This window comes from Citrus sinensis, chromosome 5, assembly GCF_022201045.2.
Source record: "Citrus sinensis cultivar Valencia sweet orange chromosome 5, DVS_A1.0, whole genome shotgun sequence".
NCBI classification, from domain to species: domain Eukaryota; kingdom Viridiplantae; phylum Streptophyta; class Magnoliopsida; order Sapindales; family Rutaceae; genus Citrus; species Citrus sinensis.
The window spans coordinates 22,664,835-22,679,886 of record NC_068560.1 but is presented as its reverse complement, the minus strand read 5'-3'; the positions used below and the strand labels follow the sequence as shown (position 1 = coordinate 22,679,886).

At 35.0% G+C, this 15,052-nt stretch overlaps 2 protein-coding genes across 2 annotated transcripts; both read left to right on the top strand.

Annotated features, from left to right (window-relative positions):
- Nucleotides 1-2,430: 2,430 nt before the first annotated feature.
- On the top strand, nucleotides 2,431-10,901 carry LOC102615784 (rop guanine nucleotide exchange factor 14). Its single transcript, XM_006494043.4, has 8 exons — nucleotides 2,431-2,690; nucleotides 3,034-3,217; nucleotides 7,655-8,044; nucleotides 8,937-9,091; nucleotides 9,180-9,254; nucleotides 9,343-9,612; nucleotides 9,950-10,297; nucleotides 10,411-10,901. The coding sequence occupies exons 2-8, from the start codon at nucleotides 3,133-3,135 to the stop codon at nucleotides 10,813-10,815; spliced, it is 1,728 nt and encodes a 575-aa protein (XP_006494106.2). The 5' UTR covers nucleotides 2,431-2,690; nucleotides 3,034-3,132; the 3' UTR covers nucleotides 10,816-10,901.
- Nucleotides 10,902-11,500: 599 nt separating this feature from the next.
- Nucleotides 11,501-15,000, top strand: LOC102616373 (alkylated DNA repair protein ALKBH8 homolog). The gene is made up of 7 exons (XM_006494045.4): nucleotides 11,501-11,894; nucleotides 11,994-12,089; nucleotides 12,181-12,267; nucleotides 13,351-13,476; nucleotides 13,614-13,904; nucleotides 14,026-14,091; nucleotides 14,591-15,000. The coding sequence occupies exons 1-7, from the start codon at nucleotides 11,574-11,576 to the stop codon at nucleotides 14,645-14,647; spliced, it is 1,044 nt and encodes a 347-aa protein (XP_006494108.2). The 5' UTR covers nucleotides 11,501-11,573; the 3' UTR covers nucleotides 14,648-15,000.
- The last annotated feature ends 52 nt before the right edge of the window (nucleotides 15,001-15,052 follow it).

Genomic DNA, 15,052 nt, shown 5'->3' with positions numbered 1-15,052 from the left:
TTAATCTTGATTTGACTCTCGTAAGTAGGGAGGGCAAAACCCCGGCCGGGTCCGAGTATTGCAATGACTAGACCCTGCCCGGATGCAACTGGTCCGGGTTTGGATTCGGGTCAGATTTTAATTCGGGTACTCGAATTTTATATTTTTTAATATTATATGTGTATATATTTTTTATTTTTTGGTAATTTTATAAGTTTTAAATTTATTTCAAAAAAATTTGACATGAAAATATAAACTTTAAGTGTTTAAAACTTTATATATGTATAATAAATGAGTCAAATAAATATAAATATTTAAAATAATATATATTTTATAATATTTTTTTAATAAATTTGGGTTCCGAGTTTATCAAGTGATGTCCAAAACCGACCCGGCTTCATACCCAGCCCACAACACCTGGGTATGGTTCGGGTCCGGACCGAACATGTATTTTTGCCACCTCTACTCGTAAGTAAGATAAGATAAAAAATATGTGCCAGCTAAATTACGTTTAACGTAACTTATGTCAGGCACAGCAACACTAGCGGATCCCACTATTGCGCACTGTTGTTGTGTCTGGCATAACGTAACTTAGCCAGAGCCTAAAAAATAATGATCAATGGTTAACTTGATATAATCATCTTCCAAAATTGTATAAATAGCAAAAAGACGAACGTAGCCAAATGAATGAAGGCAGTGAGATATAAGTTAAAAAAAAAAAAAACTTGTTCGATCAGATTGTGAATACTATTTACCGCTATAAAATAAATTAATTTGAAAATGTGATAACATACTTCACAGCGTTTGAGCTCGAGTATCATGAGGTTTCCTCGAACGTACCTTCATGCCATGCGTTTTATACTAGGGCAAACAATTTGTTGTCGCCTTACATAACTACAAATATTTTTCGATTTAAATTGGGAAATTTACGAAAATAACCATAAAATTTTTACTATTTTTCGAATTAACCCTCTCAACTTTTTTCTATCAACATTAGCCAAACACACGCTTTTCTCCCCAAATTACCCTTCTTTACAAACGAAAAGAAACTTGGTGCGACAGGCCCAAGTCTTGGTGCGACAGGCACCTGTCGCACTAAGCTTTGGTGCGACAGGCACCTGTCGCACCATGCCTTGGTGCGACAGGCACCTGTCGCACCAAACTTTGGTGCGACAGGCAACCTGTCGCACCATGCCTTGGTGCGACAGGCAACCTGTCGCACCATGCCTTGGTGCGACAGGCAACCTGTCGCACCATGCCTTGGTGCGACAGGCACCTGTCGCACCAAGCTTCGTGCGACAGGTTGCCTTCTTCTACCTCAGTATTTGTTTGTTTTCGCCAGTCCTTTCGTCTTTGTTCGTCTCTTCTTATTCGTATGTAATATCTTCTTCTACCTCAGATCGAATCTCATCCGACAACCCAAACAACAAAACAAAATCAGCTTTTTAATTCTCTAAAATCCAATTTCGGAATTCAAATTCCCCGGGATTTTCCATCAAAAGCCACGTTGCGAAATGCTAGGCGGGCTGTACGGATACCTACCTCCACCCTCCGATGAGGACAAACCCACCAACACGACCACCACTGTCTGGTCAATTTTCGCGCCACCACAAACCATCCTCAAGCCCCAATCCAAACCCAAAACCACCCAAAATTCTCTCCCGACTAGACCCCATTCCTCACCTGCAATCGCACCTTCCCCCGACGACGTGGTAGCGCTGCCGCAACCGGCATTGGTCGACGTGACTTCGACCGTAATCGAGGAGCACGACCCCGCTAGACCGAACGATTACGAGGATTATAGGAGAGAGAAGAAGAAGAAAGAGGTGGATGTTGAAATTAATAGAGAACTGGAGAGAAGAAGGCAAGAGGAAGAGGAAAGGGAGATGAGAGAGAAGGGTAATTTGGTCTCAACGGTTCTTTTATGGCTAATGTTGATAGAAATTTGTTTGAGGGGTTAAGATGAAAAAAACTAAAATTTTTATGGTTATTAGTGTAAATTTCCCATTTAAATTAGGTGTGTCAATGGTTGATCAGGCCTCGTAATCTTGGCATTTGGGTAAAAATCATTTACTAATAAAAAGAAACCACACACAAAAACCAAAGTGGCGCCACAATGCCGCTACAACAAGGCAATCACTCGTTGGGGCCTGGGCCCTGATCCCTTCATCAAGAGATCAACTATTGAACAGTCATGCAATCATCATCATCATCTCCATTCTCATTTTACATCGGAAGATTCAGAACCGTCCACCTCTTTCGGGGTCCCACCCGCACCAAAGGCTGCAGCGATGTTACCATCCCAGTCAATTCAGGAGCCGATGCCTGTCAAGTGTCAAAAGCAATTTTTACCTTCCTTTAATCCTTTCCACCTCTTTCCCCCTTTCTCGGTCACTTTAAATTAAAATCAAATCAAATTATTATTATTATTTTATATTTCATTTTCTCATATATAAATAAATAAATCCACGTTCCTTAGTTCCTATCTCCCTCTCACCCTCCATTAAATGCTCGCGATCAAAGCCATTCACCATTAAATAGGAATAGCACTCAACAACAGCACCAGCCTCAGCATCAGCAGCAGCTTCGCTTGACAGTTTCCAGTTCTACTCTTCAACGCGATTCGTCAAATATGCATTGTCAATTTTTCTCCTCCAAATGCAGCAGCTAGCTCGCTCGCTCGCTCCAAACAACCTCAAAATTTTCGCCAAGTAAAATAAATTAAGCTCTGCTTCCTCCTCCTCCTCTCTCTCTCTCTCTCTCCATTTTTCTCTCTTAATTATTATTATTATTATTTACTAAATCAGATTTTGAACTGCTGACGAACAAATTGAAGATTTACTTAGATCTCTTTTGTAACGAATTTGTTTTGTGTTTACTCTCACTCGTCGTTCGCGGCATTTGCTTCTTCTTCTTTTTTTTTTTTCATTTTTTCAAATTTTGTGAATCCAAAAAGTTTGCATAATCACTTACTTTACAATAAAGTTGATTAGTATAATAATAATAATTATTATTATTATTTTTGGCTGAGATAGCTTTTTTGTGGACTTGCAGGTACTGTTCAAGAAAAAAGAAGTTTTTATAATATTTAAGTAAATTAAAAAAGAAGAAGAAGAAGAAGAAGAAGAAGAAGAAGCAAGGTTTGTAAGGCAAATGAAGATGATGCTGATGAGGAGAAGGCTAGCCTGCTGCACTCGGGACAGAGGGCTTAGCCTCGATTTTGATGAACAACAAGACAGTAAGTATCGTTATTATTGTTTTTTTAATTAACTATTAATTAATTATTTAATTAACACTAGTGTTATTTTATTTATGTCCCGTGATTTATGCTCTGTTTTTGTTTTTTTATTTGTGTAAATTAAATAAGCATGCGATTACGATCTAATTTTTTTTAGACGTCAAATTTCGTCTGCTGCGTGTTAAGTACCTAACACATGGAATGAATTTGAAAATTAAAGTGTGTACGCATATGTGACATTAGACTTATCTGCAACAACCAACAAGTAACATGCCTAACTTTTTGCCGATGTCAATTAAGTTTGAAATTCTTTTAAACAGACAATTTTCTAAGTAATATATACAACTAAGTCAGAAAGTTTATGTTATATTTTATAAATTAATTAGTCAATTTTTTTAATGTTAATATGTTATACATTTAATAAAGGATGATTATATGTGGAGAACTGGGGGGCTGGGGATTTGGCAGGAAAGGGGAAAAAAAATTAATAGAGCCCATGCCCATTAAGTGACAGCGACTTTCGTTTTCTAATGCTTATGCATGCAACAATCGTGTCCCTATTAATTTCTCTACAGCCCACTTATTGAATCCTGCTGCAAGAGTGTAACAAACACTTGTATCAATCACCTTGCCCATATGTGGAGAAAGAAAAATTTCTTTAAAAAATGTTGCTGAATTCATGAAAAGAATTATTATTATTTGCTTTAAAATTTTTAATTATTTTTTAAATTATCATTCGTTTGCACTTACTTGAATATAAGGACAAATTGGCCATGTTTTCAGTAAATCGGAACCAAATTTGCGGTGAAAGTTTGAAAATTTGCACCTTCTCAAATAAAACTCGAATTTTGTAGCACCAATTTGTCTAGAAATTAATGGATGTAGTATGAATATGTTGACTTTTTATCACTTGGCATATGGTATAGGGGGCAAAACTATAAACCATAAGGTGGACCTAACCTAATGGTATGGTGTGCTATGTTTTGTCCGTGCGACGCACATGGGCTTACCACATAAATTGAACTTTTTCTTTGTTTTGTTTTTCCTTTTTTTGAAACTTTTTCCAAAGATTTCAAGACAAGTCTAGTGGCAGAATCTAAGATATGACCTTTATAAACAAAAGTGATTGTAATATATCAATAGCCTATTGGCTAAGGGTGGACCCTTAAATTTTAGTGCTAACAAAAATTAAGCTTATTGTTTTGATCTATGGACTATGATCAGGTGGACCCTATAGCATAGAGTACTGCTATTTGTTTTAATTTTAGGTGTTTTTCACTGTCCTCCCCTGAACTTTGTCCATCCCACAGTTTGATAGATTTTATGTCCAAATGCACACTTACCTCCCTTGACTTAACTGAGCTTTTAATGGACTGTTATCATGGATGATTAACTGAATAGAAATACACATGCGCCCTTGATTTGAAGCAAAACAACCATGTCAAGAAATGAAATAGCTAGTGTATGAAGAAATTGTTTATAATCAATGAATAATTTAAAAGGCTAACAAAATAAATTATACCAAAACACAAATAAAATAATAATTTACACTCAATAACTTTGTAGAAAACGAAATATTAACTTAAGATGCAAATTAACAAAAGATATATTTATAATTTAGACACATTTGATGTGCACAAGTAACACATTTTATAAAGTAAAAGAAAATAAGGCAAGAAAATACATCTGGATAGAAGAAAAACAGAGATAATTTTCTTTCTATTTGTCATATTAAATTTTAAATTAGTTGATTTCTGTTTCTGAAGTTACTAAGCTTGTCCCTGAAATTAACAGTTGACTAACTGCTTAGTTAGGTCAAGGGGATGACAGTGTGAATTTGGCCACAAAGTCTATCAAACTGTGGGTTGGACAAAATTCAGGAAAGGATGGTGAAAAACGCCCTATTTTTAATTTTAAAACTGACTGCTTCTTCCCAACCACCGAATCAGACAATGTAGTAATTGACTAATTGGGTCCAGTGGAGACAAAAATGTCATTTTCTTGTATTCATTATTGTAGTTTCAGTTTGGACCAGTCAGCTTCAGCTATTTGAAGGATTCCCTTCATTTTTTCATTTGTTAATGTGTTTTGGTTTTTCAGCATAGCATTTCCCACCTACCACATGTTTACTAAAAATTAAAAGGAAATTTTACCAAACTCATAGCTATAGTATGCAATTTATGCCTTTCTATATTTTTGCCCCACTAGATTTATTGTGTCCATTAATACTTTGGCTAGTTTCTAGGAAATTTCCATTCTTGATTTAGTACTGTTTGTCTTTGCATAGGCAGCTTCTGAATTTTTTAAGCTTCATTTATACAAAAATATATATATATTGAGAAATATTGAGATCTATAGTTTTTTAGTGCATGAAATGGCCGTCCTGAAATAAAGAAGATAAGAGAACTTCTATTCTGCATAAAGTTTACTTTGTTTCAGACCAAACAAAGATTGAAAAATTGGTATTAACTATTAAATTTATTAATAGAAAATTGATTGCTGGTGGATTTGTTATGAAGTCAGGAAAGTAAATGTGATGATTGATGAATTGTTTTTATTTATATTACTTGAGTAGTGGGATCAAGGGTGTGATAGTAATGGCAATGCAATAGATTTCTCGTTTTTTGTGTCCTACGATAATGGCAACACAAACGATTTGCAAAGAAGCATTTGTGAAGCATTTTTAAATAACCTACTTCGTAGTGTTTATGATCTTTGATCACATTCTTCCTTAAAATAAGTTCATGAACTATATTTGAGATTAAAAGAAAAAAAATCTAGGAATTAGATTATTCTAAGAGTATCAGGAAACTATATCAAATGTTAAAATTTCTTAGAAATATTTGCACTCTCTGGAAGTATTATATTTAACTTCAAGGTGATAGATAATAAGAATACAGCACGATAATGTTTAACTTTATCAAGGCTCCATTTCGGGAGAAAATGATTAACAAATTTGAAATTTGTTTCATAACAAGAAGATCATATGTGATTCTATCGTAAAACGTACAAGGAAAAAAGAATAAGAAAAAGAAAAAGAAAGATGAATAGTATTCATACAATCCATTAATCAGTAATCCAATTCATTAAGGTAACATTTACATTTTGGGATTGGAGTGTCAATTTTAGATTAGGAGTGTAAAGTGGGAATGAGAGTGGGAGTAGGATATTTACTTATATAGGAATGAGACTATGGAATTGAAATTAGAATCCAAGACAATTTATATATTTACATTATCTTGATTTGGGAGTAAATGGTTTTAAATTACGGTTTTACCCTTTTTAAAAGAATTATAGTTTTTAATTATAAAATTAATAAAAATTATATTTGAAAAATAAAATATTTATTTTATTATATTATATTTGTAAATTAATAATAATTATTAATATTCTTAGTTATGTAAATCACAATTTTTCATTAATTTTAATTATGTAAATAAAAAATAATTAATAAGAGCAACACAAATGAAACATTATTATTAATAATATAGTACAAAATTAATATTTTTTTAGAATAAAATATTTATTATTATTAATTACTAATATTAAATAAAGACAATACTATTATTATTAAATAAATATAATAATATTATTATATTTTCAAATAAAGATAGTATATATTATTAATTCTCTATGAGTATAATAATATTATTTTAAGTAATTTTAACTTAGAATCAACGTAAATTATTATTTTTAACTAAATATAATAATATTATATTTAAATATATTTAATATTATTCTTTTTTAAAAAATATGATTTTATTTATTTTATTTTATTTAGCATAATATTTTGTTAAATATTATTTATTTTATTTTATTAAATATAAGGGTAAAAAGAAAAGCAAGGCTCACGGAGTGGCATCTCACTCCCCTTTAAAATTTGCAAGTAAACACTGAAGTGAGGGAAATCTATACTTCTCACTTTCAAAAGTAAACACAACATAAGTGCCTTCTTTGATAGAGTGCACCAAGAGAGTAATTGGTGCTGAACTCCTTTGTAGGCATGCTCAAATTCATTAGGAGATCTCCTCTGAGGGAAGAAACTGTCTCACTTAGCAAATAAGAAATAGCCAAGTAATGAATTTTTGAACCCATGTAGGAAACTCATAATAATTTTATTTTTACACAGTACGCCAACTTTATTACTTTTACAAGCACTCATTATTTCGCACATTTAGGAGATCATATTGATCTTCTGGGCTGAAACGTTTCTGTGTAAGCTAAGTTCAAACTTTAGCATGTGTTCACTATACAAATATGGCAACTGCACAAAAATTCAGGTTTTTGCAGCATCGGTGGCTTCTCTATACTTTGTCTATAACTTTGATAAATTTTTTTAATTATTTAGTCATGTAATTATTTATTTCTGGTTATCTGAAATGCACACAAATTGTCTTTGTGCTTTTTGGGAATGACAATGAGTGATTACTATTCCAGGAATAATGACTTATGATGGCCTTGAGAGTTGCATTCTCAATAATCAATCTTATGACAATGAAAGTAGAACAAGCAGAGGTGATGGATGCTTAACCGACTCATTGGATGATGATGACTCAAGCTGTTCATCAAGCAAAGATGCTTTTGGATCATTTTCTTCTAAATGGTCAACAATGAAGAGGGTTGAACATGGTTCAGAAGATTGGGGACCCTCTGAAAGCCCCAACCATTATCATCTCAAACAGAAACCTGCTTACGCCTTTCGTTTTTTGGATGTTGAGACAATGAAAGAACGATTTTCAAAGCTGTTATTAGGTGAAGATATTACTGGGGGACGTTTGGGTGTCACCACTGCATTAGCATTGTCAAATGCCATAACCAATCTTGCCGGTAGGCTTTATCTCTTCTCTTCAGTAGTTTTGATTTTTCGTTTTATAATTTTACCATAGAGATCTTTCAGAAGTAATTGGTGGAGATATGCTTTTAGACATATTACTCATGTAATTATATACTGAGATTGTGATTGACTAATCTAATCAATGGAGAGTAAGAGGATAGATGGAGATATTTGTGGGGCAAATATGCAGAAGCTCTAGCTAGTATGCCAGAACATGGAAACACAACACATTGAATATGTGTCTTTCTATTGTATGAGTAGCTTGGTGAATGCAGTAGCCAGTTTAAGAGCTTCGATTAACTTTAGACAAATGCAGGGCTTAGTAACGAAGTTTGCACTAGAACATATGTGTGATTATTCATGATGAAGACAACAGCTAATTGCTGGTAATGTTTTCTGATGACGGTGCTTCAGCCCTGGGATTAAGTTTCCTGAGAAAGCATCGTCTTCAATCATTTGCCCTCAAATCTCAAACAACCTTCACCAATTACAAAAGAAAGCAAATAAAAATAATGTCAAAGAATAGATCATATATATGTACCCAACTTGGAGTTGACTTCTAACATTAGAGTGCACATGGATTAAACAAGGGACATACTCTGGATATAGATTGACCAAGCAATCACTAAGCTAAAAGGATGGTTCCCTTCTTGATTTGAGAAAAGCATAGGAACTTCACTCAAACTGAAATGTCTGAAAGATAAACTTGTTGCTGCATTTATGCTTTAGGAAGCAAGAGACAAATAGATGCCAAATTGTACTGCTAATACTAATCTAAGCAAGTACTCATGCAACTTCTTACTTGATAAAGGACAACTATACTATTCAAGGAAGAAGTAGCATTCAGCAGTTTGATGTTTAAAAAGTTTTCCTGTTTATTTGCAGCCTCAGTCTTCGGGGAGCTGTGGAAATTGGAGCCGCTACTTGAAGAAAGGAAAAGTAGATGGCAGAGAGAGATGGACTGGTTGCTTTCTCCCACAAACTTTATGGTTGAGCTAGTTCCTGCTAGGCAAAATGCTGCTAATGGCCAAACCTTGGAGGTCATTCTTTAAAGAAAAATATATTTTGAAGACAGATCCAACATGCTCTCTAGTTACCGATATTTACTTTTTGTTGTTACTGGTGCAGATAATGACCCCGAAAGCCCGTGCAGACATCCATATGAATCTTCCGGCGCTTCAGAAGCTGGACTCTATGCTTATTGTAGGCGGTCTCTTCTTTTGTCTCGAAGTTTAGAGACTTCTTATTCATGGATATCCTTATTCACTAGATTAAACTTATAAAATTGCAGGAGACATTGGATTCAATGGTGAATACTGAGTTCTGGTATGCAGAAGTAGGTAGTCGTGCAGAAGGAAGGAACAAGAGTACTAGAGAGAGCAAGAGATGGTGGCTTCCTTTGGCCCAGGTACCAGCATCTGGGCTTTCTGACTCCGGGAGGAAAAAATTGCTTTCTCAGTGTAGGGTGGTCTATCAAGTATTCAAGGCTGCCAAATCAATCAACGAGAATGTTTTGCTTGAAATGCCTGTGCCAACCATTATCAAGGATGCACTTCCCAAGGTTAGCATGCCATGTTACATTCAAAGACTTCTTAATTATCAAATCTTGTAAACCTTTTAGAATTATGGGGATTCTCTATATTGGTGTGTTTTAAATTTTACAACATTACTGAAACTATGAACTATGATTAAACAAGATGCACCGTGATCTTTTGAAGTAGTCCCCGGTGAAAATGCAGGAGGTCAGGATTGACCAAATAGTATGACAATTTTGGCAGATAGGAGAAGGAATATATATATATATATATATATATAGATAGTTAGAAAGATTATGTTTTCTGCCGCTAGCAGTCTTTTTGCATATTATAGCTCCCTCTTTTCTTGCTTTCTTCTTGCAGTCTGGAAAGGCAAGTCTTGGAGAAGAACTGTACAAGGTCTTGACTGCCGAATCAATTTCTTCTGGCGAAATGATCAATTTCCTCAATTTAAAATCTGAACACAGTGCACTTGAAGCCATTAACAAGTTAGAAGCTGCTGTATTTACGTGGAAAGAAAGAATTTCTGAACAAGCTAGTGGTAAATCCCCTGTCCGAACATCATGGTCCTTCATTAAAGACCCTATATCAGAACTGGATAAGATAGAGTTCCTATTGGAACGAGCAGAAGCCCTCATACAGCAGCTAAAGAACAGATATCCCAACCTTCCTCAAACATTTCTCGATGCCACAAAAATCCAATTCGGCAAGGTGAGTTTTATCCATCATTTCAAGTTTCTTAATAATCTGGTTCATAGGAAGGCAAAACATCTAATGCTACTTAGGCATAAATTCACAAAACAATTCTTGCTATTATTGCACAGGATGTTGGGCATTCAATACTGGAAGCATACTCCCGGGTTCTTGCAAACTTGGCTTTCAGCATACTGTCTAGGATAGGAGACATTCTACAAGAAGATGCATTGAGCAATCCCAATTCACCTTTGGCAAAATGTTGTACTCCAGGTTCAAAAATGAATGATGATAATATGGATCAGATTCAGATGCCATGGCTTCGTCTACGTTCAAGGCACTCGCTCATTGATCAGATGAATAAAGCAGACGGAAAGTACTTTACTTCAGATGCAAGTAGCTGTTCTACTTCGGAAACTTCAAACAGTGAAGCTAAATCAAGCTCTGTGAATTCGACACCAAGTGTGAATCGTGTATGGTGTGTTAGTAGTAGAAAAGAGGCTTATATAGGCTTGTCCCCTGGAAATTCTCCATGACGAATAAGGGATTGTTGCTTTTTGACATTGTAAATGCTACAACCTTTTATTTATTTAATGAGCACGAAGGAATTAATGTTTGGTTATATCACAATCCATATGAAAAGTGAGTATTTTATTTACAAATTAAAAATAAAATAAATATGTAATAATTTATCTTTTCATCTTTATGAATCATTTCGTGGCTCTTAGGGATGATAATTTTTTACGATGGGGTGGGATCTTACGGGATCCCATCCCATTTGAGACGAAATTGAGATATATTTTTGTCCTATAAAAAAATTTAGGGACGGGGTGAGATATTTTTTTATCCCAATTACATATGCGGGACGGGAGTGAGATTGACAAATTCTGTCCCATCCCGTCTTATTACCGATTAAGAATAAAAATTTTTCCAATTGGGATGGGATCCTATCTCTTTTAGGACGGGATTGAGACATATTTTTATTCCAAAAAAAATATAAAAACGGGACAAAAACGTTTTTTCATCCTATTTGTATATACGGGATGAGACTGAGATTGGTAAATCTCATCCCATCCCGTCCTATTGTCAAGTGCCAAACCTAGTGGCTCTACAGCTAACTGGCCCTAAGTGGGGGCGCTATCATGACATGCAAAAGCATTAGGCCCGGTTCAATGATTATCAATAAATGAAGGGGGGCAATGAAATTATCTCATCATTCATTACATTTTTCATTTTCTTACGATTCATTCTTATTCAAGAACTCAAGTTCTCTGTCGCAAATACAGTTTTACAAATGGGCGCGCCGAGCAATAGTAGATTCCGGCGACCGAAGGCGGGGGAGGATGAGCGGAGTCCGAATCTTTTTGTGGCGAATTGTGGACCGGCGGTGGGGGTTTCTTACGAAGCAATTGGGTCGGTGTTCAGCGCCTTTGGTGACGTCAAAGGAATCTACGCAGCCGACGACAGCGGCGCACGTGTCATCGTTTCTTATTTCGACGAGGGCTCAGCTCAGGCTGCTTTCAATTCTTTGCATTCTCGTCCTTGTCCCGATCTCGCAAATCGTTTCTTGCACATTAGCTATTCTGTACTCGAAGACTCGCCTGCCCCTCGCCACGTAAGCTAACCTAAGTTCAGATTTTATGATATTTGGTTTATTTAATATTTAAATTAATGAAATTTTTTAATTATAATTTGTTTTTTAATTATATTTTAGATCACCAGTTCAGTTCCGGTGTCGTTGGTGGCTTCGGAGTTAAACATTCCAGGTCTTCACTTGTTGCATGACTTTGTGAGCGCCAAAGAAGAGGAGGTTAGTCAAATTCTTGAATTTTTATGCTGAAAGTCTCCAGCTTCAGCTTCGGTTTCTGTGTGAGTTGTGATTTCTATATTTTTTTTTCCAGGAATTGCTTGCAGCTGTTGATAGTAGGCCTTGGAACAATCTTTCGAAACGAAGGGTTCAGCATTATGGATATGAATTTTGTTACGATGTAGGTAACAGTAAGTCAGTAACACAATCCTGCGCAACTTGTTCCTGCACACCATCAAATGTTAACAATAGTTCAAGAGAAATAAGACGAAGGTTTAGGTTGTATTTATATTGAGAGTGACGGGAATTAACCCTACAAATAAGAAAGATTTGGATGATGATGAAGTCGCAATAGTAGTTCTCATATGTGAATTTGTCGTATTTGTTAAAAGTTATTAAAGTGACTTGTATATACTTCTAAAGAAAAGAGTTTGTTCCTGTGTTAACAGAGATATTTAAAAAAATGTTCTAATTCTGACTCCCCATTGCCTCCAAAAAAAAAATAAATAAATAAATAAAACAACAATTCAACGGCATTGCTCAGTTTATAATGCTATACTTTTTTGTGTTCTGTAAATTGTTCCACCGAATTGTCTCAAAAAACTTGGATATTGGTTGAGTGACAGAGGATGATATATCTATATAAGGATTTACATGTATGTCTGCATCAGTTAGATTAATCTGGTATTTGTGTAAACTCAAAATGATCCGTACAGCCTTCAGAAATATGCACCAATCCTTGATCATTTTTATTCTATAGTTTCATTTTATGGAAAAACAGATCTTAAGTAGGAAAATGTTATAGATGCATTGTTAATTTAGAACATTGTGGTTCAGTAATTGATTAAGAATAAAAATAATTGGCTATCTGGTGCATTATTATGTTTATGGTGGCTGTCGCTGTGATGATTGCTTGATGTTGCAGATTATGCTTTTAAACCTTTTAATAGAATATGTGCATAGTGGAACTATGCATCGTTCTGGCTTCCTAAAATTATTATTTCACATTATTGAGTCCTTAGGATAAATCTACCCGAATTTCCAAGGGTCATTGTTGTTGCAGTTCTTTCTTAACTATGGAAAATATATATATATTTTTTTTCTGGCTCCTGTGTCTCATTCCGTGCTCCCACTCCGCAATAATGCAATCTTTGCAATTATGCCTACTTTATATTAAATACAAAAATATTTTCCTGTCTCTATGTAATGTGTCTTAGAAAGAATCTTGAAGCTATTTGTATTTTTATTTTTCTTTTGATTACAGATAAGGAATGTTAATACTAAGCAGTGCTTGGGAGAACTTCCATCTTTTGTTTCTTCTATAGTTGAAAGGGTTTCATCATTTCCAAACCTTGATGATTCTACAAGTGTAGCATTGGACCAACTAACGGTAATGTAATAGCCTGAAGCAATTTTGACTATTTGAAAGCAATGTTGGCGATGCCAAATCCATCTTAATACGGGCTTTGTTTGTTCCATTATGATATGTTTTCTAGTTACAATTGAGGATCAATGATTCTGTTACAGGTTAATGAGTATCCACCTGGAGTGGGTTTGTCTCCACACATAGACACCCATTCAGCATTTGAAGGATTAATTTTCAGCCTTTCATTAGCAGGTCCTTGCATTATGGAATTTAGGAGGTATTTAGAAGGTTCATGGCTTCCGAATTCTGTACCAGGTATGAATATGGCTGTTGAAAATCCTGATGATTACTCAAGTGTATTGAGGAGAGCTATCTATCTTCCTCCTCGGTCCATGCTACTGTTATCTGGGGAGGCACGTTATGCTTGGAATCATTATATTCCTCATCATAAGGTAATAAACATTATCAGTAATAAATTTTACTCGATTCATGTGTGTGCACTCATATGCATTTGCACCTTAGCATATCTGTTTTAATCCCAATTCATGAGGTTAACCAATGAACATTGGACAGATTGACATGGTGAATGACACTGGAATCAGAAGGGCATCAAGAAGGGTATCTTTCACATTTCGCAAGGTGGGTGGTTTTCCAAGGTTTTAATTGGTCCAATTTTCGTAGTTCTTTAACAGCATATATCAGTATGTATGTGCTTGCAATGGTCCTGAAAATTGATATAGCCTCTGTTCATATAATTCTTTTAGTCGCATGGTCTACATTCAGGGACATCGTTATCAACTTACGTTCTTCCTTTCTAATTGGGTTTTCATTCTATGGCTATAACCATTGAATCTATTTCATTTCTGTGGACTGCCTACAGTTCATATGGCAGAATGTTTTCTCTATGTTTTTTAAAACTCCCTTTTAAAGGATTGTTTACTTGCCATTGTAGGATAACTTTTTGTTCTATTTTAATTTTTGGAATTCATCTTAATAATGCTAGAGCGCTTTAATACTTATTAGAACACTTTTGAGGAACATATTCCTAGTAAATGTTGATTTTCAAAAGCAGAACTTGCTTCACCTTCACGCAGATGTAAACTTAACGAACATTTTTACAACTGTTTTCACCCGGCAGGTTAGAGAAGGTCCTTGCCGATGCAAATTTCCTCAATATTGTGATTCTCAAAAGTAAAGGGGGCTGGTTTTCTCATTCGAAATTACACGACCGAACATTCAATGACATGGTGTAAAATTGGAGTTGGTTATGCTCAAGGTCTTGAAACTGATGTCCAAGAAGTTGTCCTGTCTTCCACAGGTAACCCTATCAGTGACGGTTGAGAAAAGAAGGCTGGGCAGTGGCATTTAAGCTTTAAAATCGAAGAGTCGGTTTCTGATTTTCTAAGAGAAGAGTAACCATCCAAGGCAGCAAGATATGGAGAATACGCAAAGAGAACATTATGCTTTTATTATTGTAACCTTTTGATACCCATTTAATCTAAGGTAAAATAGAAGTCAAAAGCAGTGACATTCTTATTTCCCTGCAAATGGCATCCTCCTGGAAAGAGTTAAAAAATTATTTTCACTTCACCCTTAAAAT